The sequence below is a fragment of the Castor canadensis genome, chromosome 10, assembly GCF_047511655.1.
Source record: "Castor canadensis chromosome 10, mCasCan1.hap1v2, whole genome shotgun sequence".
NCBI lineage: Eukaryota > Metazoa > Chordata > Mammalia > Rodentia > Castoridae > Castor > Castor canadensis.
In genome coordinates this window covers 62,486,144-62,510,852 of record NC_133395.1, presented here as the reverse complement: position 1 = coordinate 62,510,852, position 24,709 = coordinate 62,486,144, and the positions used below count along the sequence as shown (strand labels likewise).

The following is a 24,709-nucleotide window of genomic DNA, read 5'->3' as shown; positions in this document are numbered from 1 at the left end:
CTCTTGAAGAGGAAGTGTATTAATCTTTAGAGTTCTCTGCAAAAATGATCAAATTCAAAAAAAAAAAAAAGATCAAATTCTGGGAACTTCAGAAATTGAAACGAATAGAAAACCAAAGCTATCAAGCTTATAGCATCAAAAAATTCTAAAACTTAAAGAGCGCCTGTGTGTTCCAGCTTTCCTTCTGTGTTCACTACTTTAAATAGTGATGTATATGAAGCGGAGTTTGAGTCTTTCATGGGTCAAATATCCAGATTAGTCATTAGGACATGTTTCTGTTTTCTTTTTGTTGTGTATTATTATTACTTTTTTACAAAGTATATGCTATAGCTGAAAGGAACGTCTATGCCTTTGGTCTTATGAAAAAAGAAAAAAATTGCATATTTTGTATGTGTTTTGAGGAATGCACGAGAGGGATGTAATGAGTATTGGTTGAATTTAACCAGAGTAGACTTCCTAGAAGCTATCAGTTAATTATTAATTATGTATTTGACCCCTAGTATGAACGTGATTTAAAACACTTCCAGGTACATTTAGTCCATAGTATAATCTTTTAAAAGTCTTGCGAAGAATGGAAGAAAATTTAACAAATACAAAGAAATATAAAGAGTGTACATGAGCTATAATTTTACTAACTAAAGATAACTTAATATTTTAAGGTGTAAGTACTTTTCATCATGCAAATTTATTGTGTTCCAGAGTTCCTGTAGCAAGATTTCAAATTTGTAAGGGATGCTGTGATGTCCGAATATAGTTTATTCCTGAGTTTAAGAGAGCCAGGAGCAAGAGTTTTGAAAATGAAGTGTTAGCCAAATCTGTTTGATCCTTGAGTTTAGATAATTGGAATAGTAATTCAAATAGCTAGGATACTTTTATAATTTTGAGTATTAGATACACTGTTAAAAATAAAATCATTCATTCATATATAACAGATTGTAAAGTGCCAGATGACTTCAGGAAGGAATGCATCCAGGGAAGCCTACTCTCAGACCTTCTCACAACCTTTGGCTCCTCTGAGATTGCATTCCAGAAAGACTATTGCTGAGATAGTCTTTCTGATGCTTAAGAAAAAGTTAAAGTTTTGTAAATGAACAAAGCCTATCCCTTCTCAAATGCTTCAATCCTGAACTCAATTTACATTTGAAGATGTTCAGTGATACTGTCACAGCTGTGATAGATTGCTTCCAAAGAGGACTATCAACAGTTCTGGGATGGAGGATGCTTTTGTGTCATTTGAATCTAGGCTGGCCTTGTCACTTGTTTGGATGAGTACAAGGTAGTGGAGGTGATACAGGCATGGCAGCTCTAGCTTCCATTGTTGGAAACCAGTGAGCATGTATAGAGGCTCCAACTAGGTCAGACTGAGCAAACAGTTCAAGTGTCCTGGGGTGTGAATGAGGCATGTTTTTCTCCTAGTCAGATTCCTAGCGTCTACAACCTCATGAGTAGCCCACGCTGAAAACACTCATACAGATTCAAGATAAATAATAAATTGCTGTTTTAAGCCACTGAGTTTTGAGTTGGTAAATTACTCAGCAATAATAACTGAAAGGCCAGTCATGGTGGGACACGCCTTGTAATCCCGGCACACAGGAGGATGGCAAGTTCAAGGCTAGCCTGATCTATATAATGAGACCTTGTCCAAAAAAGAATAAACAATCTCTTGTACCATAAACCCAACAGTATCAACGTGGGTCACATGTAAGTGAGTCCCAAGATGTGAAAGCTGGAGTGGCAGAATAACTTAAGTGGTAGAGTGCCTGAAGCCCTAATTTAAACCCTAGTGCTGCTTAAAAAACAAAAACGCAGTGATCCCCAAGATGTGAAAGCTGAGCACAAAATTTCAGTTAACAGAAGTAGTAGCATGCCTTAGTGATACATCTCTGAATTAAATCTTTTATTTCATATCACATAGGAATGTACTTAATGATTAGTTAAGCTGAAGACTGACTATATTTCATACTCTACAATGTAACTGGCTAAATCAAAAAATTTCCTTAAAGCCATTTTCTGGAGTGTGAGTGTGGCTCGAGTGGAAGAGCACATGCTTAGCAAGCTTGAAGTTTTGAGTTCAAACACCAGTGTGTGTGTGTGTGGGATGCATCATTTGTTATTACTTTGGTGATTGTCATCGGTTTTAAGTAAACACTTTGTGACACGCAAAGTGTTTCAAAAGAATGCCCCATTATTGAAATAGTGGATGTTTGACGTTTCTCTTGCAGTTTGCCATTTGAATCAAGACTGTGTTTATAGTCATAAATCCTCAAAGATGGTGTGAGGGCTGCCCTGCACACATGTATGAAAGATGCTTGGTTGTTAAAAATTTAAAGGGTATGAATCTTAAGCAAACTGTCATCTCTAATGTATGTATGATAGAACTTTAAGCAAACAAAATGATGCGTTTTCAGGAGCACTTATGCCTTGTCTTTAAACAAACAAACGAAAAAATCTGAGCAACTTTCTGTTCCATTTCTGATTAGAGCAGCTTAAAGAGAAGGAAAAACCTTTCCTGGAGGAGAAAAGCTCAAGGAATCAGAGGTTACCTCTAGAGACTATAGCCTTCCACTTCCTGGGCTCTCACCTTCTTGCTGGGTTTCCCTGGCCAGTGCTCTTCTCCATCTTCCCTGGTGGCTGCTTCAGACTTCATCTTCCCCCTACATGTCCTCCCCTCTCCAAAAAACATTGCTCCACTCCACATTTTACTGGTTTTGAAAGCCAGATGTTTTTCTTCAGGAGAAAACGGGTGGTGTTTGAAGAGGAAGCCCCAGATGCCAGATGCAAATTAGAACCACAGGGAGACACCACCTCACACATAGGCATGGCTATAATAAAAAAGGCAATAATAAGGGTTGGTGAGGATATGGAGAAATTGTAGCCTTGTACATTGCTGGTAGGCATGTAAAATGCTGGAGAGAATGTGAATGAATATGCTTCTGACACCTGGCCCCCAGCCAGTAAACTCATCCATTTCTGTCCTTTTTCCTCTCATGGTGGATAGACTTCTCCCTTGCGGAAGCTTCTCATGTCTCTGGTGCTTTCCGAAATTCCTCATTTAGTTAGTCTCTCGTCTCTTTGATCTTTCTCTCTTCTGGCATAGCATTTAAACAAATTCAGGTCTCTATCATATTTAAAAGAAGTTCAACAACAACACAAAGTCCCTGAACTCCATCTTATTCCACAGTTACTACCCTGTTTCTGTTTCTTTCACATTTAAATTTCTGGAGCAAGTTGTTTATATTCATGTTGCCTTTTCCTCACCTTTCACACACTCCTCACCATGTTTCAGACTGGCTTCATCCTCCCACAGCTTCACAGACTTGTGGACTTTGCCAGTAATTCTCCTTGTTAGAGCCAGTCGATGCTTCTCAGTCTTACTGTCGTTTGATCTCTTGGTAGAACTTGACACTGGCATACCTCCTGTTTTTGATGCTCAGGTCACTGTATTTTGCTAGTCCGTCCCATCCTGCCCCCCCCCCCCAATCCCTTCAGTCCCTTTTGTGGAGTATGCTCTGTCCCTTACCTTTTCTTTCATGTCAGTTTCTTAGAGTTCTGTCCAAGATGCTCTCTCCTTCTCACTCACTTTTCCTTGAGTGGTCTCATGACAGAATTTCAAATCTCCAACTCAGATCTACCTTCTTTCTTTCCTTCCTCCCTTCCCTCCTTCCCCTTTCTTTTGTTTTTGGAGACTCAGTCTCAAACTGACCTTGAACTCATGATCTTCCTGCCTCAGCCACCCAAGTACTGGGATTATAGGTGTGTACCACTATCCCCTACTTCAACCCATATGTCTTTCTTGAGCTTTGGATTTATAAATTTGTCTGTTAGGACATGTCCATTTTGATATCCTATGGGTGCTTCAAACTTTTTTTTTGGTAGTACTGGGGTTTGAACTCGGCTTGCTTGCTAGGCAGGTGCTCTACCACTTTTGCTTTAGTTATTGTTTGGATAGGTTCTGGAGTTTTTTGCCCAGGGCTAGTCTCAAACCACAATCCTCCCTATAGCCTCCTAGGCCTCTCATGTAGCTGGGATCACAGGTGTGCATACCACCACACCTGGCTTTTTGGTTGAGATGGGGGGGGGTGGTCTCACCAACTTTTTGCTTGAGCTAGCCTAATCTCTGCCTCTTGAGTAGCTGGGATTACAGGCATGACTCACTAGACTGTACTGAGTCCTTCAAACTTAGTGTTTCAGATGGAACTTATTCTGCTGGAACTCCACTTGCACTCTGTTCAGTGAGCTGCAGTGCACTTTGCCCACACAGGCTGAGCATGTGGGAGTAATCCTTGGCTCTGTCTGTCTCCTCGCTCAATGTCTAGCTCCCATTGAGCCAGTCACAGAATCCTATGACTCTCTCTCTTGTTCAGTGTTCTCTTTTTCCCTAGGACTGGCTTATTGTAGACAGCTCAGGTTCCCTGCAAGCACTCTTTTTAACTCCCCCACCCCGCCCCCCACAAATCTAGTCTCCATGTTCAGCCAAAGTAACCTTCAACCTATGCCTGATCATGCTACTTCTATCCTTGGACCCTCCAGGGATTGTATGTGGCTCCTAGGGTAAACTTGAGCTGTTTGGCGACAGCCATACTTGCCTTCAGTCCCTCCACCAGACCTTCACCTGGCATATGTGCTCTCTGTTAAAGGTGCTGCTTCTCTTCAGACTGTTGAAGCACACTCATCCTCTCTGGGCCTTCCATGGCCTCTGGACCTCCCCATCAGAGCATTGGCCACATTGGTAGGAGCATCTCTTTATAGGTCCAGATCTCCCTTCCCCATGTAAGCTCTGCTGGAGGGCAGGGGATTATGGGAATGGCTCTGTGTTCTCTTTACCTAAAAACATTGAACAAACATTGGTTGAATGAAAAGTATGGTTCTGCCTGTCCATTGTTGGACTTTTAGTTTGGTTTTAGGTCACTGCAGGGTACAATTGAAAATTTTGTACAGATGGAGACTAGTAGACAAAAATGACTTTCAGGACACCCACATAGGAAAGGTTCATGAAACCATAAGTTTAAATTTGACCCTTCCATCTCAGTTTTGAACTCATTAGGAAAATAAAGTGAAGTATTACTGCCTTCTTTCCATTTATTAAACATTTTAAGACGTCTTTTAATTTAGTTTATTTTGTGCTGCCTATATGTTTGATGAAACAACAAAACTAGAAAAAAATTTCTAGTCACTGAGATTTATGGTTTCCTTTTGAAAATGAAAGTATCCTGTAAAAGCAGTACTCTTATAAGATCACAGTCAGCTTCATAATTCTAGATTGTTTTTTAAATTTTTTGTTGCTAATACTATTACTACTTGGGTTGTTTGTCCTACCTGAGCACATGAGTTTAGTAGCATTCTTTCCTCTCCTACAATAAGCCATCAGATTCCCTATGTCCTTAAATTGCCAGAAGCTTCTGGGCAATGAAATAAAAGCAGCCTTGGGTGATAAGATTGGAGAAATTCTTCCAGAGGCCTTTATTGGAAGTTGTGTTTCAAGTTAAATAGTTTACTAGCTGTTGGGAATTGATTTTATGTTTTTCCCTTAAATGACTTGAGGACCTTACAGTTTCCTCTTAAATGAGTGATGAATCTGAACAAAACTAATGACGCAAAAGATGAGGCAAAGGGTAGTCTCAGTTGGAGTGGGGAAATTGTAGGATAGCAGTCATGCTGTCTGCAAATGGAGGTGGGAGAATTACCTTCAGTTACCTGTACAGCTGGCTTCAGCTGTGGGGAGGATGACAGACTTGTTTGGAAAATGCTACATTCTCAGACTCCTGGGTCTTGTGGAATTTGTCGAGATCCAGGACATTCTTTCTCTTTCATTCTTACAGTTCTGTGAGCTTGCGGAAGACAGAAGTGATTCCGGTTGTAGCAGCTGAGGCAGTGACAGAATTAGTGTCTCAGCAAATTTTGAAACTTTGCATATTATTTGTAGCCCTTATGCCATAAAATTGGTGAAATAGTTTTAAAATGTTTGAAGCTGATTTTATCTTAAAAGCTTATCTGGACCTGGGAACTATATTTGGTGTCTAAGTCAGAAATATAGCATCTGTTTTGGTCTCAAAGTCCATCAGAATAGGTGTGAAAGAAATTGTTTCGAGTAGCATTTGGCTCTTTTGTAACTTGAGGTTTTTTTGAATTACTTTCTGTAGTGTAGATTTATGACATAAGTTGCAAGGTGTATACCAAAAAGTTTGCCCCAAACCTTAGAACTCTTTTACTTGAAAGTTTTCCTAGAATTGAAATATAATATACTCAAATATAGTTTTGTGTTCAAATGGGAATTTAAAGCCAGGTATGATGGTGTATGCCTGTGATCCCAGCACTTGGGAGGCTGAGGCAGGAGGATCATGAGTTTGAGGCCAGCCTGGGTTACATAGCAAGATCCTGTTTAAAAAAGAAGAGGAACTTACATTGGTATAAAAAGAAGAAAGAAAGAATGTTTGTTTTTTTAAGAAACTAGATGGTCTTCACTGAGGACATGCTTAACATTTTATCATCTGGTAGAATATTGAGTTTTGTTTCTAGAATTTCATACAGTTTTCTGGGATATGTAGTTTTTATATAGCTATCACTGTTTTGCACATAATTTTCCCAGTTAACACAGGAATATGTATCACATGCATGTATCCAGTCATTTGCTTAATCCGGTATTTGCATTCAAGGTTGCCGTTCACTCAGAATCTTTTTTTTTTTTTGGTAGTACTGGTGTTTTGAACTCAGGCCTTCAGGCTTGGTAGGTGCTTTACCACTTGAGCCATACCTCCAGCCCTTTTTGCTTTAATTATTTTTCAGTAGAGTCTAGGGGTTTTTTTGGCCTGGGGCTAGCCTCAGCTGATCCTCCAGCCTGTGACCCCTGTGTTACTGGGTTGACAGAGACATGCCTCAAAGCCTGGCTTATTGAGATGGGATCTTGCTAACTTTTTGGCCCAGTTGGCCTTGAATCTGGATCTTCCTGAACTCCGTCTTCTGATAGCTAGGATGAGATGTGTGAGGACTCCACCCCCCCCCGCCCCCGCCCCCGCCCCCACCCCCAAACCAGGATCTGACTTTCTATGAGTGGTTTTTGGTTTTTTTTTTTTGTAGTACTGGAGTTTGAATTCAGGGCCTCATGCTTGCCAAGCACGCTTTCTACCTACCTCTTGAGCTATACCGCCAGCCCAGGATCTGGCTTTCTATGAGGCCTTTAGGCCCTTAGAAAATAGGACTGATTGTGGTGTTCTTTACAGCGTCCCCAGCATTCTTGGTATCTAGAGTGATTGCAGAAGAATTAGTAATATATAGTATGACTAATACTTACTGTGCTGTTACTTTGTTCACATTATCATATAGTAGTGCTTTTTGTGAGGCATCTTAGACTTTCTCAATAGCTCATTAACTATAAATTCATCTTGTGAGGCAGCTTAGCAACTTAAACTGATAACTAAAATCATCACCCATCCAGTCTATAAAAATGAGAGAAACCTCTTTTAGGAATCTTTGGCATATGTCTAAGTGCTTTAATGAAAAGCCTTTTGCAATTAAAAGGGAAATCACTTTGCATATTTGACATTACCATTTCTAAATCTGGCTATGGAGTAAATGCTGAAGATGTAGATCATTTATTATTACTATTATTGTACTGTTGACTGAACCAGGGCCTCATGCAAGATTAGCTCTATCACTTGAACTAAGTCTCCAGCCCTGTTTAGGCCATTTAAAATGGAGCATCCCACATTTGGGGTCCTTGTGGCTTTACTGCTGATCAGTTTGTGTGATAAAGAATGATGCAGAATCACTACATGCTCCCTAAATGACACCAGGACAGTTAGAATCTTGGTGCTAACCAATTCTGAAGAGTTGTTTATTTCATGCCAACATCCTTTCCTTAGAAAGTTTTCATGTCAGCAGAAGACATGCCCAGAGGGGAAAAGTCTTGTTGGTGGAGTCAGTCTTCTTGTGCCAAATACATTCTGGTTAGAATGGGGTAGGGGCCTTGAGGTCTGTGTGAAAGCCACATGCTTCTAGGTCAACAACCCTAAATTCCCAGTATTGTTTAATAGACCAGTATTTCATCAAAAGTAAAGATTCCTGCACTATTTATCTCTTTTCCTGGTTTTCAAGCCCCCAAAACATATTTCAAATATATTTTTCAAGCCCCATAAACATATTCAAATGTATTCAGAAATGTATTTGTCAGTAAATAAAATTCTCTCCAGTCCTTCCTTGATATTTGGTTCCTAGGGGGAAAGCAAAATAAAGGTGAGGGTGATCACAAGATTGGTGTCTACACTGCTCCTTCAGCCTTCCACTTCTAAATGTAGGTTCTAAAATTGGAAGGTTGTGTTTGTCCTCCTGCCTGAACTTATTTGCTTTTAATGTAAAGCAAAATAACCTTTTTTTTCCCCACACCACAGGCTCTTCAAGGGGCAGTGCCACAGCTAGGAAAAGCCATTCTAGGGAGTGGGATATTGATCTGTAATACTAGTGGACTTAAAGCAAGTCCAGTGGGGATGCAGGATGTATTTTTCAAATACCAAAGAAACTATGGGAATCTAAGTGGGTGGAGGCTGTTAAACTCGTCTACCTCTGCTTGCATTTCTCTTTCCTATTCTTCTACCTATACTTTATCTCCACAGACTTAAATAAATAAGTTACTTAATTAATTTTTCTATTAACTGTGTGAGTGGCAATTTCAGGGTGAGATATCAATGCTACTGATGAGAAAGTATTTCCTAGATAAAATATGATTAACAAGGTAGCAAAAATTACCATCTTAGTGAAGTAATTCTTTAATAGATTGGTAATTACTGCTAATTACAACTCATCATTTTATGATTATCAGTCAAGATGACAAGATCTGTCATCTCAGCAGTTGATTGAATCTAGTTTGAGTTGCCGGAAAATTCCAAGAAGTTGTATTCCTTTTAGAAGTGTTCTATTCAAAATATGCCTAATCTGAATTAACATGCCCAACACAGAATCAAATAGTTAAGCTTTTGTTATTTTCATTTAAAATAGATGCTTATTTTTATTGGTCAGAAGAATTCTAGCGATCTCAGGATTTCCATAGATCCATTTTTTGGTGTGTGTTAGCTTTTTTTTTTCTGTATATATTTTGAAAATTGTAATCATACAGTATTTTATTACATAGCTAATACAGCTAAATCTTACAGGGTATGTTTATTTTGTCTTCTGTTTTATTTCAAACTGGAATAAGCACATAGTTTAGCTGTATTACATATTTCTTGGGTGTCTTCCCTTGGGCTTTCTTAGGGATGGTTCTGGTTTATAGGGTTCTTGTACCTCGAGAAGGAAAACTACTGGCTTACCTTTCTTAGAATACTTGGTAGCTGAACATTTAAAATGTATATCTGGGAAGGCTGGGCTGAAGGTTTTTCCCTATTAGCAGTGCCTCCTCAGTACTTAACAGAATCACTTCATGTCTTAGGATTTGAAGCATCTACGTTACTCTGCAACCTCTGTAATGACTTAAATGAAATTTAAATTTAAATGAATTTAAGACAAAATCTGTACCATCAGAACAAATATGTTAATACTTCTATTTTAGGCAACTTTATGTCATAGAAACAGTAATGTTGTAATGTTGACCTTCTTGTATTTCTGAGTAACTTAGATGATTTTGTATGTAAGTGTGTGGTGCTGGAGAGCGAACCTAGGGTCTTACATGCTAAGCAAAGCACTCATCACTGAGCTATGCTCTCAGCTGCAACAGTGTTCTTAAGCCTAATGTAAATTTCATAATAGATCCAATACTAATTAATTTTTAATGATTCTACCTGCTTCACCTTATTTGATTGGTAATATATTATAAATATTATATGTATTATGTAATACATTATTTGTTTTCTTTTTGGTGGTATTGGGGTTTTTACTCAGGGCTTCACACTTGCTGGCATGCACTCTTACCACTTGAGCCACTCCATCAACCCGTAATATATACATTTTATAATTTTGTGTTGGATGATTAAACATTAATTCTTGAAGTCGATAGAATTAGGATACTTAGTATGGTTTTCTTAATACTAACAAAGCTGCCATTGCCCCCAAGAAAATATAGTAATTAAACATCTTCCCAGAATATTTAGTTGTAGTGAGGGCAGTGGTATTTTTGAGTGAATCAGGCATTTTGGTAGTATTTACATTTATACAGTGCTGCCTTAGGATGAAATGCCACACACCCAAGTTCAAGACTCTTTACCTTGTTTTGGGTAATGCATAGCATATGTTGGGTTTTTAATACTTCTACAACACCTCTCAGAGAACCTTGTCTGAATTCTGAGGATATCTGTTCATGTCATTAGTTGCCCAGGTTCAGTGCAGTCTGACAAAGACCTACTTTGTGCCTCAGCAGTCTGTATGTAGCCCAAGGATGTTTTTTGTTGTCAGGGAGCTCCTCTAGGACAGAGGTCACATGTAGTCTTTGGGCCTGCCTCGCAGAGGTTGTTGGAAGAGTGGAGGAATAAGTGACATTTGTGAGGTTTAACCAAGTAGGCATATCTAGAGAGGAAGCATTTTGGGGGGAGTGCTTTATTTTTTGGAAGTACTTTTTATATTCAAAGCACTTTAAAAAACAGATACTGGTGTACATTTATGAGACAAGATAAAGTCAGAAGGAAGTGATGATGAAGTTTGGCCATTGAAGGCCAGGATTAATGTTTTTCATAAAAGAATACATAGTTGCAGGGGGTGAGTCCTGATCTACCTTTGTGTCACTTTGGTCAGTCATTGCATCTTTAGACCACAGTCCCCATCTGCCAAGAATGGATTATTGTTTCCTTACAAGATTATTGTGAAGATTGAATGAAATAATATATGTGAAGCCACCTAAGTGTGTCTTCAGCAAGTTATGTCCTTGACAGTTGTCAGTTCCTTCCTTCCTGTTTGTCATTTGCTTTGCCTGATTATGTTACTAGGAGATTATGTTACTCACTTGGCCCTGTTCTCATGCATTCAAAGAAACACCCCACAGCTTCTTTATTAGATCTTTAACATGAAATTATAAAGTTGTAGAACCAGAACTAATTTTGGGGAAATTCAGGCTCAAAAAAGGCACATCACATTGACTTGTAAAAAGGAAAGGTGGGTTTAAAGCATAGACCTGAGAATGCTGGGTTCCTTCTGCCATACCAAGACTGTTTGTAGTACTTTTTTCTTGTATGATGGATGTACATATGTAAGACATAGGAGCTGTTTTTTATATTGACTCTAAATTACCAGTCTTTAGAGAAACACCTTGTAAACTAAAGCTTCAAGTAATTTAGCCTTCATAAACTCCATATATATAATAAGACATCATTATGAGACTTAGTCTGACCGTGCAATAGATTACTGAACCCTTAGGGCAGCCTGTTTCTCATTAATGGTTTTGAATAATTGTACAGTGTCAGGCGGTTGTAGGTTTTAAGTTATTCCTTTGTGCTGTAATTTTAAATGTGGTGTGACTCTTATATTTGGCTAATTCTATATTATGTAAAATTTAAAATGTTGAAGACTAACTTGATATGGTTCATATTCTAGGAAGATATGTCCATGGATTTTCTTAATTTATGTAGTTTCTACTGGTTTTCTACAGGCATTTTTATTGTTTGTGGCCCCTTTCTCCATCTGTTCTGCAAGAGGCAAAAGATAAGCCATTTGAGGGGTATCTTTTCTTTTTTCTTCTCTTTTCCTCTCTCCTCACTCTCTCTCTCTCACTCACTTACTTGGTACTGGGGTTTGAACACAGGGCCTTGCACTACTAGGAGGGTATGCTACCACTTGAGCCCTTTTTTTCTAAACTTCTAAAAGCTTTTAAGATACTCTGACCATACAAAAAAAAAACAGTAAACAGGTACTGACCTACATTAATCATGATTTATGTATATATATATGTCATATATATATTTTTTTCAATAGTTTGAAGTAGTTATGCTGTCAAGGATAAAATAACTTAGATTTTGACACAGTAATTCCATTTTTAGGCATTTGTTTTAGAAATTTGTTTAAAGTAGGACATTTATGTAATAGTATACAAACAATAATTGTGATATTGTTCCAGAAAAAGACTGGAAATAAATGTCTCTTAGTAGCAAACAAACTGTTAAATTTATATAATGAAATGCATTGGTACTATTGAAAAGAAATGAAGTAGTCGTACATGTGCTAATATGGAATGATTTCCACCATTTTCTGTTAAGTAGAGAAAAAAGTTTACACTTGTGTTTTTGTTTTTAAAGGGCACACACACATGTACACATACACACACACACACAGTGCTTCTGTGAGTATATACTGTCTGTGGATGAAATTACGAACAGCTGGTAACAGTGATTGCTTTTGGGGGGAGGTGATTACTGGGGATTGAACCCAGGACCTCCAGCTTGTGAGGCAGGTGCATTACCACTTGAACTATACCTCTAGCCCTAGAGGTTGATTTTGAAGAGAGTTGAGAGAGGGATGGTATGAGGACTTACTTTCCTGTTCTTTTGTGCCATTTGAAACTTTTTTTTTTTTAAACCATGTTTATGTATTTATACTCTTCCCAAATCTTTTTTCCTATCCCCTCCAACAAACATTTTTCCTATCCCTCCAACAAACACAACACACATTAATATGAGTGCGCACATACATAGCCGTGCACGCAGACTTGTCAGAGCACTCAAATGTTACTTGAGGAATCTGGCTATCAGGGAATAGCCTGATTTGATAGCCATATACTCCTCACAGAATATATGGTATGATGGTTGGGGCTGATAAGCACCTCATCTTCAACATCTTGCTTGGTGCTGATGGAAAAGTCTCTCTGGATAGTAGAAACAGAGGCATTGGCTCAGTAAGCTCTAGTCCCATACTCTTTGTATGTGTGCTAAAGGAGGTACTTGAGCTACAAAGAATTTGGTGTTGGACCTATCTCTCTTGGCTGCTTTTAGAGGTCTCAGAGGGTGAGTAGGAAGGAACTTCAAGAGTTCTGATCTTCATTAGGACGCTATCAGAGATGAGAGCCAGAATAGAAGTTGACTTGGCTTGATAGGATTTTGTGTTTATGTGGCTCTCTGTTTTTCTAGAAATTCTTTTTAACCATAGAGAAATTGGAGCTCTGACCAGGATTCTCTGTATAAAACTCAACAAATGGATGACATTTTGAGAAAATTTATGCATTTCTGCTTCCTGTAGGATACCATTTAAGCTAATTGGGATTTACATGAAGGCTCTAGTCGTCAGCTCAACCCAAGATCAGAGTAAATTGCCTCTTTGTTCATATGATAACTTTTCTCAAGGTGAAATGAAATATGGTCTGTCCATATGTAGACAATGTGACCCGAGAAATTAGAACCAGAATTTAATACTTTCTTTTATGTTTTCATCCTGAAAATCTTAGATGATTCTTCTTGGAACTTTGCTTTCTCTAGACTTTCTGAGGGACATCACATTCTGGTTATTCCATAGTAGCTCCATGTAGCAGTGATTTTCTACAAGGGCTGGGGTGTTTCATGGGAGTGGGTGAGTGGGGAGTTATAGGTAATGCTTCTGATTTCTCCCTCCCTCCTAGTAGAGAATTGATTATCTTAGGATAAAGTTAAAGATTACAATACTAATACCTGAGGAAAACATTCCTGAGGTGAGGCTCTGGTTCCATCCAGATAGCCCATCTTCTCTTCATGAGCTGCTAATGTGTGGAAGAGATAAGTTTGACCAGTAGGTGGACCAGTCAAAAGCCTCATTCTAGGATGTTGTGTTCTTGTTACAGGAAAAGGCCTGGGTTTGAAGGTCAAGGAAGGATTGAACACATTGCAGGAGAAAGTGAGTGATTCATTTAACCAAAGGTAGGTTATTTATTCTGGAAGTGGCTTTTGTTAGCATTTATTAACAGATTTTTCTTTTTCTTTTTCTTTTTTTTTTTGAAGTTAGCTTTGTAGTTAATTTTTTTCTTGGAATTGTTTTTGTTACAGCAGAAATGTCGGCTTATTTATAGGAATTGCTTGAAGCCATAGTCATGGTGGATGTAGGAAAGTGGCCTATCTTCAGTCTGCTTTCACCTCAGGAAATTGCGTCTATTCGGAAAGCATGCGTCTTTGGCACCTCGGCCAATGAGGCACTGTATGTCACTAATAATGATGAGGTAAGACTCTCTGGAGGTCAGTATTGGGGGTTATTTTGGAACTGGGCTTCAAGTCATGGCGATTGAAAATGAGAAAAGATAGGGCATAAAGAGAGCTTATAATTCAGGCAGATCGTGCCTTTGATATAATTTCCCTCTTCTTTCAGTTTACTGATTTAATACCTCTTTGCTCCACAGTACAGAGAAATATTCTAAACTAAGGTAATGTCAGCCAGTGTACTTGACCAAGCTGTCAAATTGAACTTGAGTGTCTTATTTTCAGAGTGGAGAAAGGAGCTTTAATATAGCTTTTGGCCTGATGACCCAGACAAAACTATTTGTTTTCTAGGTCTTTGTGTTTGGACTGAACTATAGTAACTGTCTAGGAACTGGAGATAACCAGAGCACACTTGTGCCAAAGAAGCTAGAAGCCTTAAGTGGAAAGAAGATTAAAAGCCTTAGTTACGGAAGTGGCCCCCATGTTCTCCTCAGCACCGAAGGTAAAGAGAGAACAATTTAGCTTTTCAGTTTGTGGGAAATCAGTTAGTCCTAAGCTAAAGGAGAGGTAGGACTGTATCAAAGTATTAATTTTGCATTGCTAGTTCTCTAATTTCTGAAGGAAGTACACAAAGCAGGTAAAAGTTAAACACTCAGACCAAGTCTGAAATAGCCACAGACTTGCACATTGGGCAGACTTTTGAGGTTTTAGACTACTGTAAATTTGTAGAAGATTGGATATAGAAAAGGAAGTGGTCCTTCCAGTGGATTTGTGGTCACAAGGCAACTTTGAGAGTTTCCTTGGTGTATTTTTATAAACACAGATTCTTTCTTGAATCTTGAGAAATCTCAGTTTATTCTCAGGCATTCCTGTGGGTACCATGTTGAAAGAATGGGGAATTCGAGTGTATAGATTCTTGGCCTTTCTTCTCTGCCTCCCCAAGATCACTAAAGGAGTTGTAGACATTTTTCTTTGACAATTTCTCTGCACTGTGGGCAACCAGCACTCCAGAAGTTTGTTACATGTAACTTAAGTTCTTCCTTTTGCATTTTATGCCCATTAGCTTTTTGTCTTTTGCAGAGGCCCTCAGCTTTTTGTTGGGTGATTTTCTAGGGTGGCCTTTGGAAGACAGATTGCATCTCTGCCTCTTTGTCTAGACTGGGGATCCTTGGGTGCTGCTGTAGGCCTTCTTATCAGGCTTTGTAAGTGCCCGTACTCCCAAGTCTGAATCTACTCCAAAGGTCGCTGCATTAAGCTGTAAGAGCTGGTTTGTACTGATTGTTGAGTAGGAGTCTTAACTGGCGGTGAGCATGGGATATCTCACTTCTGCTCTGAGTAATCATGCTTTCAAACAGTTACTGTGTTACCAGCTGGTTCTGCTGTCATCCAGTGTGACCTCAGTATTTAAGGTTTTCCTAACGTACTAACTTTAACTAGTCCTTGATACCTGACCATAGATGCTGATGAGCATTTTTCTACAACAAACACAGTAAAACATGTACATCCAAATTCTTGGTTTTCCTCAGAGTGGTGACCTTAGGAAACTAATTCTCCTGAGGTTATTTTCAGAGTCCAGATTGTATGGATTTAAGTTTTATCTTGAGTGCTACATTTATGATGTAGATAAATAATTGTTTTTTGTGGATTTCCACAAAAATTGTGTTTAATTCAATTCAATTTTTATAATAGCATTTTACACAGTGTACAAATGTGTAAATAATGCATATATTCATGTGTTACATGTCTATCAAAACCAAATAGTTTTAAAAATAATTTTAACACTTTAGACCATCAAATGGTATCAGATTTTTGGTGAAAAACAGAAGCACCCCTTCCTCAGCTGTCCTCTCAGTACCTTTTTTGGTGGTACTAGGGATTGAATACAGGGCTTTTATTTACTAAGCAAGTGCTCTACCACTTGAGCTACGCTTCTAGCAGAGTAACTGCTCTTTATAAGGAATCATTTTTAACTTTTCCAGACATTTCTTTTGGAATTAAAATCATATTTTAAAATAACATGCATACACTTTATTTCTAAATTTTAAGTTTTAGATATTATCTTTTGACTTTCTATTATGGCATATAGGTGATAAAAAACTAAATCCTATCTTCTGTCTGTCTTTTTTTTTTTTTTTGTGGAACTGAGATTTGAACTCAGGTCTTCCCATTTGCAAAGCAGGCACTTTACTGCTTGAACTATGCCTTCAGTCCATTTTGCTCTGGTTATTTTAGAGACGGTATTTCAGGAACTATTTGGGCTGGCCTTAAACCTCGATCCTCCCCATCTCAGCTTCCCAGGTAGCTAGGATTTCAGGTGTGAGCCACTGTTACTGACTCTTCTCTGTCTTTATCCTTTTCATATACTGATATGATTTTGGTTAAGTCAGTATTCCTGTTTACATTATTAGGACTGTAGAAGTTTATTTATAGCCGAGCCACCTCCTTTCTTGTGTAACTGTTTGTTTTCCTGGGGTTGATAAGTGCCTCAATATTTTTCATTTACTTTTCTGTACATCTATCATTAAGATATGCCCAAACTCTTCTACAGAACAGCACATTGCTTCTCAGCACATTTAAGCATGTAAAGTATCTTTGAACCCTCTGTCTCTTGCTTCAGTATGGGCCACTTTTTAGGTCTCCTGCACAGCTGTCCACCAAGAACCTCTCTTTACTATCATCCTTGGATGTCCCTTCAGTTTTCTTTCTGGATCCCTCGTTTCTGTATTTTATGTTGTCCTTCTTGGATTATACCCTCACTTGGAAAAATCATATTCTCTAGTTGCTTACCAAGGCAGGGATGTGAGAGAAATGTGAGACTATACGAAAATGTCCCTATTCCACCCTTACTGATGCTTATCATTAGTATTTGGCTTAGAATTCTAGGGTGAAAAATCTGTTTAGAATTTTGAAGTCTTGGCTCCTTTCGAGGTTTAGGGTTGCTGTTGAGAGTTTGATGCCATTCTGACTTATGCTCCTTTGTTTGTGACTGCTTTCTGCTCTTTGGAAGCATTAATGATTTTTTTCTTTATTCCAGTTGTTCTTAGATAATCATGATTCTGTACTCTGATGTAGGTACTTTTTAAAAAATTTTTTTGAGGTTCTGGGGGTTAATCTCAGGGTCTCATACTTGCTAGGCAGGTGCTTTACCACTTGAGTCACTCTTTCAGCCCAAGTAGGTAACTTTTATTTATTGTATTAGTCATTCTGTAGGCCCTTCAGTCTAGAGATTCCTTCATTTCTAGAAAAATGTATTGTAGCATTTCATGGATAATTTTCCTTTTTTTTTCTCTTTTGGAATTTTTCTTAGAAGAAAGAGAGTCTGACCTGACATTCCTAATTTTCTTATATTTTTCTTTCCTAGTTATGTTTTGGGAAATTTTCTCAACTTTATCTTAAACCTTAATATGAAATTTAACATTTCTAATGTCATATTTCCAAGTGTTCTTTTTCTGTTCTCTCAATATTCTTTTGTAAGAGCTTCCTGCTTCTATTTCATGGATTCACTATCTTCTATGAGGTTATTTATAATTATAGATTATTTTAAAGTTGTCTTCTATTCTCTACATTACTTTTTTCTTCCAGATTTCTTTGTTTTGGTTTCTGACTTTAATGTTCTTACTTTTTTTCCAAAGTCTGGTGATCCCTGACTGTTGATGGGTAAGAGCAAAGGGCACTATAGGCATCTTGGGAGTTGTGTTTGTGGATGGGGCTTTGGAATTCTGAGCTTCACTGTAGTAGTAACTATTTTCATGAGAGGCATTCTCAGCATGAGATGTAACTTTCTGTAGAATCATCTGGCTTCTTGTCCTGCAAATAGATACTGAACCAGCTTCCAGGTGCTTAAATAAAGGAAGGGCAAGATCTCAGTGTTTCCTATGAGGATTTTAAATTCATTTTTGTTCTACAGCACCTCATTACTGCCCTCAGGGCCTCTCTAAATTATTTTTGGCTCTTGTGGGCTCAAGCCTCTGGATTCTTTTCTTTCTTTCTTTCTTTTTGAATGGGGGAAGGAAGGAGAATTTGGGCAAAGGGAGAAGGTACAGTACAGTTAAAAGAAGTTCACAAAAAGTAAGTTCAAGCTGTACAGGGTTGAGAGAAGTTGACTAGCCTTGCAGGGAGGAGGTGAGGACTTGGGATTGAACTGCCTCTGTTTTTAATTGTACTCAGCACTTGGGTCTTCTGTGGTCTCTGGGCCTTTCTGGGATCCTGAGGCTGGAATTGACTTCCTGGTGGATTCCCCTTTTGCAGATGCACACTATACCTTTTCAGGTCTACTGTGTTAGTTATCACACTTGTCTGCTTTCCATCCTCCAAAGCTTTGTTGCATCTCTCCTGTTTTCTGTTGTTCTTGTCCTGAATGTTTATGCCATTTTTCCCTTTACTATCATTTCAGTAGGATTTGGGGAGGGATTGAATATAAAAATGTGTTCATTTCTCCATGCTTCACTGGCTTATAAGTATTTCTAAAGGGCATTTTGAGAGTATTTTGATTAAATTGAACATCTAGTCCCACCTGGTGACTACTTCAAGTTCAATGTCCATTTGATATTATTACTTTATATACAGACCTGGGTCTTCCGGGTTTCTTTTTGTCTTCTGAAGCAGTATTTAATTAGGTTACTTATAAAATCAGTAGTTTTTGTTCACTTGTCCAACTCAGTGTCCATTCCCTGAAGACTAGACTTAAGACTTGTCCATGAGTGTCTGTCAAGGTCACAAGTTCATGAGTACTGCTTTGTTTCCCTCCACACTGTCCCTTACCCATTTCCCTACCCTGTTGTCACATCCTTGGGTAATTTTGCTCATTTCTTAAGTCTCAAGTCAACCTGAAATTTAGTTCCTGGTCTGCTGTGGACATTGTGGCCAGAAAAGGGTTGGGTAAGTAGATGCTGGTGTCTAGTTAGGTTGTGTTGTTTTTGAGGGCATCTGCAGTATTTGGGGCTCATCTTTCCCTTGCTTCATCAAGGAAAAATGGAAGAGAGGTGTATATTTACAGCTTTACAACAGTGGCCAGTATCTGGCTTGAAGTAAGCCAGACTCTTATCCTTGAGGGCCCTGAACCCCCTGACCATACTGTTCTCTGGCCATGGCTGATGCATAATTCTAGTCACATTACTGGGCAAGTAAAGTATTGGGCATGAAAAGACAAGTGTCACCTGGGAGCCAAGACTCCCAAGTGTCACCTCTGCCCCCATTTTTTGATAGCAGTCCTGCCTCTTCCTGCCAGGACCATGACTCTTCTTCTTTTCTGTTCTTTGGCAAAAGCCACACAGTATTCCTTGCAGCCACAGCTCATAAGTTCAGTGGGTGGAACCAGAACTTACAAACCTGTGGAAAGTAGAATTGCAGGAACAGGAAGCTCAAATCCTTCACCTATCACTAGGTTGATGGTCATTGGGACCAATTAATACATCAGTTTTTCATTCCTGGACCCATGTATTCTGCCTGTTAGGAACACAGCATAATAGAGTGGTCACTGACTTAGAGTGCATGTCTCACCATGATACATGGCATCCCATCCTTGCATGGTGTCATATTCCGGCTAATGTCTCAGCTATGTCTTTGGCAAATGCATCCATCATGCTGTTTGGTTGGTGGCATTTGGGTGTTGCAGTACATGAAAGGACCATGAATTCTATGGTCATGGGTACCCTACTTCAGCTATTTTGCTGTAATGCTGGTTCCTCGGCCTGATGAGATATTTTGAGGGATCCATCGGATCAGTATATTGAGCACTGTGAATCTTAGTGGTGCCCCTGTGGGCAGGAAATCCAAACCTTGGTTATATGTTGGATAAAATGCTGATTTCTGGATATGAATGGCTTCTTCTTCCAGGCTGTAATGGATCCATTGTAATCAACTTACCACCAAATGGCTGAGTGGTCTCCTTGAGGGAAGTGCAGAGGTGGGCTCTGTGTATTGGTCTGTGTTACTGGCATAGTGACATTTGGCAATGGAAGTAGCTCGACCTGCCTTGCTGAATAGGAACCAGTATTCTGTTGTGTTAAGATGTAATCTGTGTTTTTCTTAAGAGTGAGGTTGAACATCTTTTTATTTGGTTTAGAACCATATATTTCTTTCTTTTGAGCTATCAGTTCATGTTCTGATCATCAAAACTGTCAAAACATGAATTGACAATTTGGTCTGTTTCTTCCATTTTTGGAATTCTTTTATATATGGGATATTATTCCTCAGTGATAACTTTTAGGAGTTAAAACCCTCAGAGGCTTAGACATTTTTTTCTTTTTTTGGTGATATTGGGACTTGAACTCAGGGCTTCACATTTGCTAGGCAGGCACTCTATCACTTGAGCCATTCTGCCAGCCCTTTTTTTGTGTTAGATATTTTCAAGATAGAGTCTTCCAAAACTACTTTGCCTGGGCTGGTCTCAATCCTCCTGGTCTCTGTCCTATGTGTATCTGGGATTATAGGCATGAGACACCAGTACCTGCTGCTTTTTTTTTTTTTTTGGGTGGGACTGGGGTTTGAACTCAAGACTTTGTGCTCACAAAGCGGGTGCTTTACTCCTTGAGCCACACCTCCAGTCTGTTTTGCTCTAGTTATTTTGGACATGGGATTCCGTGAACTATTTGCCCTTGCTGGCCTCGAACTGTGATCCTACCCATCTCAACCTCCCAAGTAACTAGGATTACAGGAGTGAGCCACTGGCACCCCCAGCTGGACATTTCTTTCATGTGCTTTAGCATAACATCATGGATCTTTTTTAGGTTTTATGCTCTTTTGACATTGAGCTTCCTTCTTCTAGAATGAGACTCCCCACTTAGGGTTTTGCCTTCAGTTTTGTGGTAGGGAACACCTCTTGAGAGATATAAGTGGTTAGCCTCGGTGTGTTTGGAGGTTTGGTGGTGTTATATATGGACAACCAGAAGTCTGTTTGGTTATTGGTCTCTTTTTTATTCTGGTTGTTTGGGAACTGATGTCAGTCAGCTAGCAGCCTGACCATACTCGGCACTTTTTACTTGCTGCTCTCCGATATTGTTGTCATGTGGTCTAGATTGTTCTTATGAAATCAGATTTTTTTTTTTATTTGGTAGTACTGGGAGTTGAAATCAGGGCCTGTGCTTGCTAGGAAGGTGTGCTACCACTTTAACTACTTGGCCAGTCTTTTTTGTGTTGGTTATTTTGAGATAGGGCCTTATTTTATGCCTGGGCTGGCCTGGACTGTGATCCTCCTATCCTGTGCTTGTGCTTTCCTACTGGCTGGGATGACAGGTGCCCACTACCACACTTTAGCCATTGGCTGAGATGGGGTCTAGTGAACTTTTTGCTCCCAGGTAGTCTTGAACCATGATCCTCCTGATCTCTGCCTCCCAAGTAGCTAGGATTACAGGTTTCACCACTATGCCTAGCCAAGATCAAAATGTTTCATTACTGTATAAAAGAGAACATATAACTTGGAAAAACCTGCCCTCAATAGGCAGGCTGTGGGGAAAAAGATTCATGAAACAACAATACTTTGAAAGGACACAAACAGAAAAGTAACTGCCATCAGAATCCCCATCCATTTAAAAAGTTGACTCCATTAAAAAGATAAATCCAGGCAGAAGAGCTTCTAGGTTGTAGTTGGTGAACACATGGGGGTACTGGGAAGATTGTGTATGTGGAAGCTCTGTGCTCTGCCCCATCCCAGCTCTTCTATTTGACCGTTTCTGTTTTTTTTTTTTTTTTTTTGGGTAAGAAACTAGTAGTATTTTCTAAAGAGAGCCTCAACGATGTTAGAGATGTCTCATAATGGTGTCAGCCCCCAGCCTTTTGGTCTTCCTGAGGTCACATGTACTACGAAGCAAAGACAAACCATCTTTATTGTCTCTTGTCCAAGTTCTTGATATGGACAAAATAAATGAGCATAATAAAATGATTGCTTTATGCTTCCTCTTAAAAAAATTCAGCCAGATTCCATGTTATTAAAATAGTCTGCTTGAGAGATATTTGGGATTTTTGTTTCCCTTGCAAACATTGACCTCTTTCCTCTGTACATTGTGAGTGACACATAACCCTGCCACGATTCCCTGGACTTGGTTTTTGGTGGTAGTCTTGTTGAGTTTTTCTGCCTTTTGCTTGGCATCCAAAACAGCATCTACTGACATGAATCAAAGTGTTTAGAAAGTCTAATTTTTGTAAATAAAACTTTGACTTCTGACTACAGAGCTGATCATGTATGCTAGTACCAAATCCTTTTACTACAGATTTGTTTTTTCCCTGTTCTCATCCCTTATCTCCCCTGACTCCCGTTGGTGGTTATTTTTTAGAGAGGAGTGGGCAATGTGAGAGAAATGAAGGTTGGAAAAAGAGCTGTACAAAATCTGGGGAAGAAAGTACAGGGTTACCATTTCTTCTTGGAGCTAACGCTTTGTGCTTGTTGTATAGATGGAGTGGTCTATGCCTGGGGCCACAATGGATACAGCCAGCTGGGGAATGGGACCACCAATCAAGGCATTGCTCCCATTCAAGTCTGTACCAATCTGTTGATTAAGCAAGTGGTCGAGGTAGCTTGTGGCTCACATCATTCGATGGCTCTGGCAGCAGATGGAGAGGTCAGTGTACTGCCTTTGTTTATTTATTTTTTAAAATGTGGTAAAATACACTATAAAACTTACCTTAAGCTGGGTGCTGGTGGCTCACGCCTATTATTCTAGCTACTCATGAGGCAGAGATTGAAGATTGTGGTTCGAAGCCAACCCAGGCGAATAGTTCATGAGACCCTATCCTGAAAATACTTAACACAAAAAGGGCTGGTGGAGTGGCTGAAGGTATAGGCCCTGAGTTAAAAAAAAACATACAAAACTTTACCATCTTAGCCATTTTTAAGTTACAGTTTAGTGGCATTAGGTATGGTTGTGTCATGCAGTTATTACCACCATTCACTCACAGAAGTCTTTCTATCTTGAAAAACTGAAACTCTCTATTATATATTAACTCTCCATTTTCTCTTCTCCCAGCTCCTGGCAGCTACTATTCTATTTACTTTTTCTAAAGTTTTGGCCACTCTAGGTACCTCATGTAAGTGAAGTCAGACAGTATTTGCCATTTTGTTACTTACTTGTTTCACTTAGCATTGTATAGTGTCACATTTTATTTATCCATTCATCTCTTGATGGACACATGGGATGCCTCCACTTTTCAGCTATTGTGAAAGTCCCATGCTTTTTAAAAAAAGAAATTTTATATAAAGACCGTATTTGTATGATCTTGACATAGCTTGTAGCTAAAAGCATTGTGGAAACACTCTTTTCTCCAACATTATCTGTATCATGTAGTCAAGATTGCCCATAGCCGAGCATGATGTCATATACATCTGTAGTCCCAGCATCTAGGAGGCAGAGGCAGAAGGATTGAGAGTTCAAAGCCAGCCTTGGCTACATAGTGAGTTCCAAGACAGCCTCGGCCACAGAGTGAGATCCTGTCTCAATAAACCTTATCAAACCAACCAAAACAACTCCCCCCCAAAACAACCAAAAAGGATTACCTTTTTGTTGAGAATAGAATTCAGTTTTACAGCAAGATTGCAAATCAGACGTGTACTTTTTAAGTACCTCATGCCTTAAGTATATTTTAGTTTTCGATTATGTGTAATGATATTAGAGAAGATAACTTTCTAGCACAGGTACATGTTCAGCCCCAAGTTCCTTGCTTATCTTTAAGGTTACTCTTGCTGTTCATTCTCTCTCTAATCTCTTGTGTCTCATTGCTCCTCTCTACTTCCATTGCTTTTGTTCAGCTCTTGTCTTCTCCGAGGACTATTGCCATGTCTCTTCTATTTCATAAGTTTTTTAATGGATTTATCTGTCCAGTCTTACTTCTGTGTTTCCCCATGACATCTAAAGCACAACCCAGGTCCTATTGTTATCTGTTTAAAATTCTTCGGTGGTGTTACAGTCATCTTACCAAGTCTGATAAGTTATAGAAGAAAAGAGCAAAATGCTCATGGAGACCAAGATTTCATGACTGGGATATGCTGGAGGCAGGTATAGGACATGGGCCTTGTACCCAGAATTCACTGTTTGTTAGTCCATTTCTTGATTAGTGGAACTGCAATTCCCATTTAAAAATAAAAGGAAGTGGCATTTTAAGAGAACTTGAAATAATTGAGATGTGCCTGAAGAATGATTGATGAAATTAGATTAATCTTGCACATCTGAACAGGCTGTATTCCTGCTATACTTTAACCTTAAGCATATGCTACTTTGGATAATTATGTAAATATTTGTGTTATTAAACTAGATATTTCTGTAAATACACATGGGGATGTGGTGGGTTATTTCTTTTATGCCTCTGACATGAACCTTTCATGTGTGTTTCATAATCATAGACCGTACCCTTGGTATGGTCGTCACCACTGGGTTGTACTGTGCTGCCTGGGCAGTATCAGGCATGAACTTAGATAGAAAGTGCTAACAGAATTGTGGAAGCCCAACTGAGGATGTGTGAGAACTATTTTCCTATAGGAGAGTGAAGGGAAGTAGGGTCTTGGAAATTCTCCAATTTTATTTCCTCTATTGCCAGTACCCTCTTCCCTGTTCTTTTCTCTGACCACACCAGTCTTGTAGGATCAGTTGGTAATTAACTTGGATTTTTTTTTTTTTTTGGCTAGTTTTTAGCTAGCTTAAGAGGTCTGTTTATCC

General features: G+C 39.0%; 1 protein-coding gene across 14 annotated transcripts in view; it reads left to right on the top strand.

Annotated features, from left to right (window-relative positions):
- The window catches only part of Rcbtb1 (RCC1 and BTB domain containing protein 1), a 101,481-nt gene that overhangs the window by 20,355 nt on the left and 56,417 nt on the right, over positions 1 to 24,709 (top strand). For 10 of the 14 annotated variants that reach the window (XR_012436231.1, XR_012436233.1, XR_012436232.1 and 7 more), the window contains 4 exons: positions 13,718 to 13,793; positions 13,920 to 14,089; positions 14,418 to 14,568; positions 22,455 to 22,621. Coding sequence is in view for 10 of the 14 variants with exons in the window: in XM_074043416.1 (XP_073899517.1) it covers positions 13,964 to 14,089; positions 14,418 to 14,568; positions 22,455 to 22,621 (444 nt within the window). In the remaining 4 variants the exon portion in view is untranslated. Of the gene's footprint in view, positions 1 to 13,717; positions 13,794 to 13,919; positions 14,090 to 14,417; positions 14,569 to 22,454; positions 22,622 to 24,709 lie in introns of those variants that run through there. The other 4 variants (XM_020170882.2, XM_020170883.2, XM_074043422.1 and 1 more) reach the window with 3 other exon arrangements.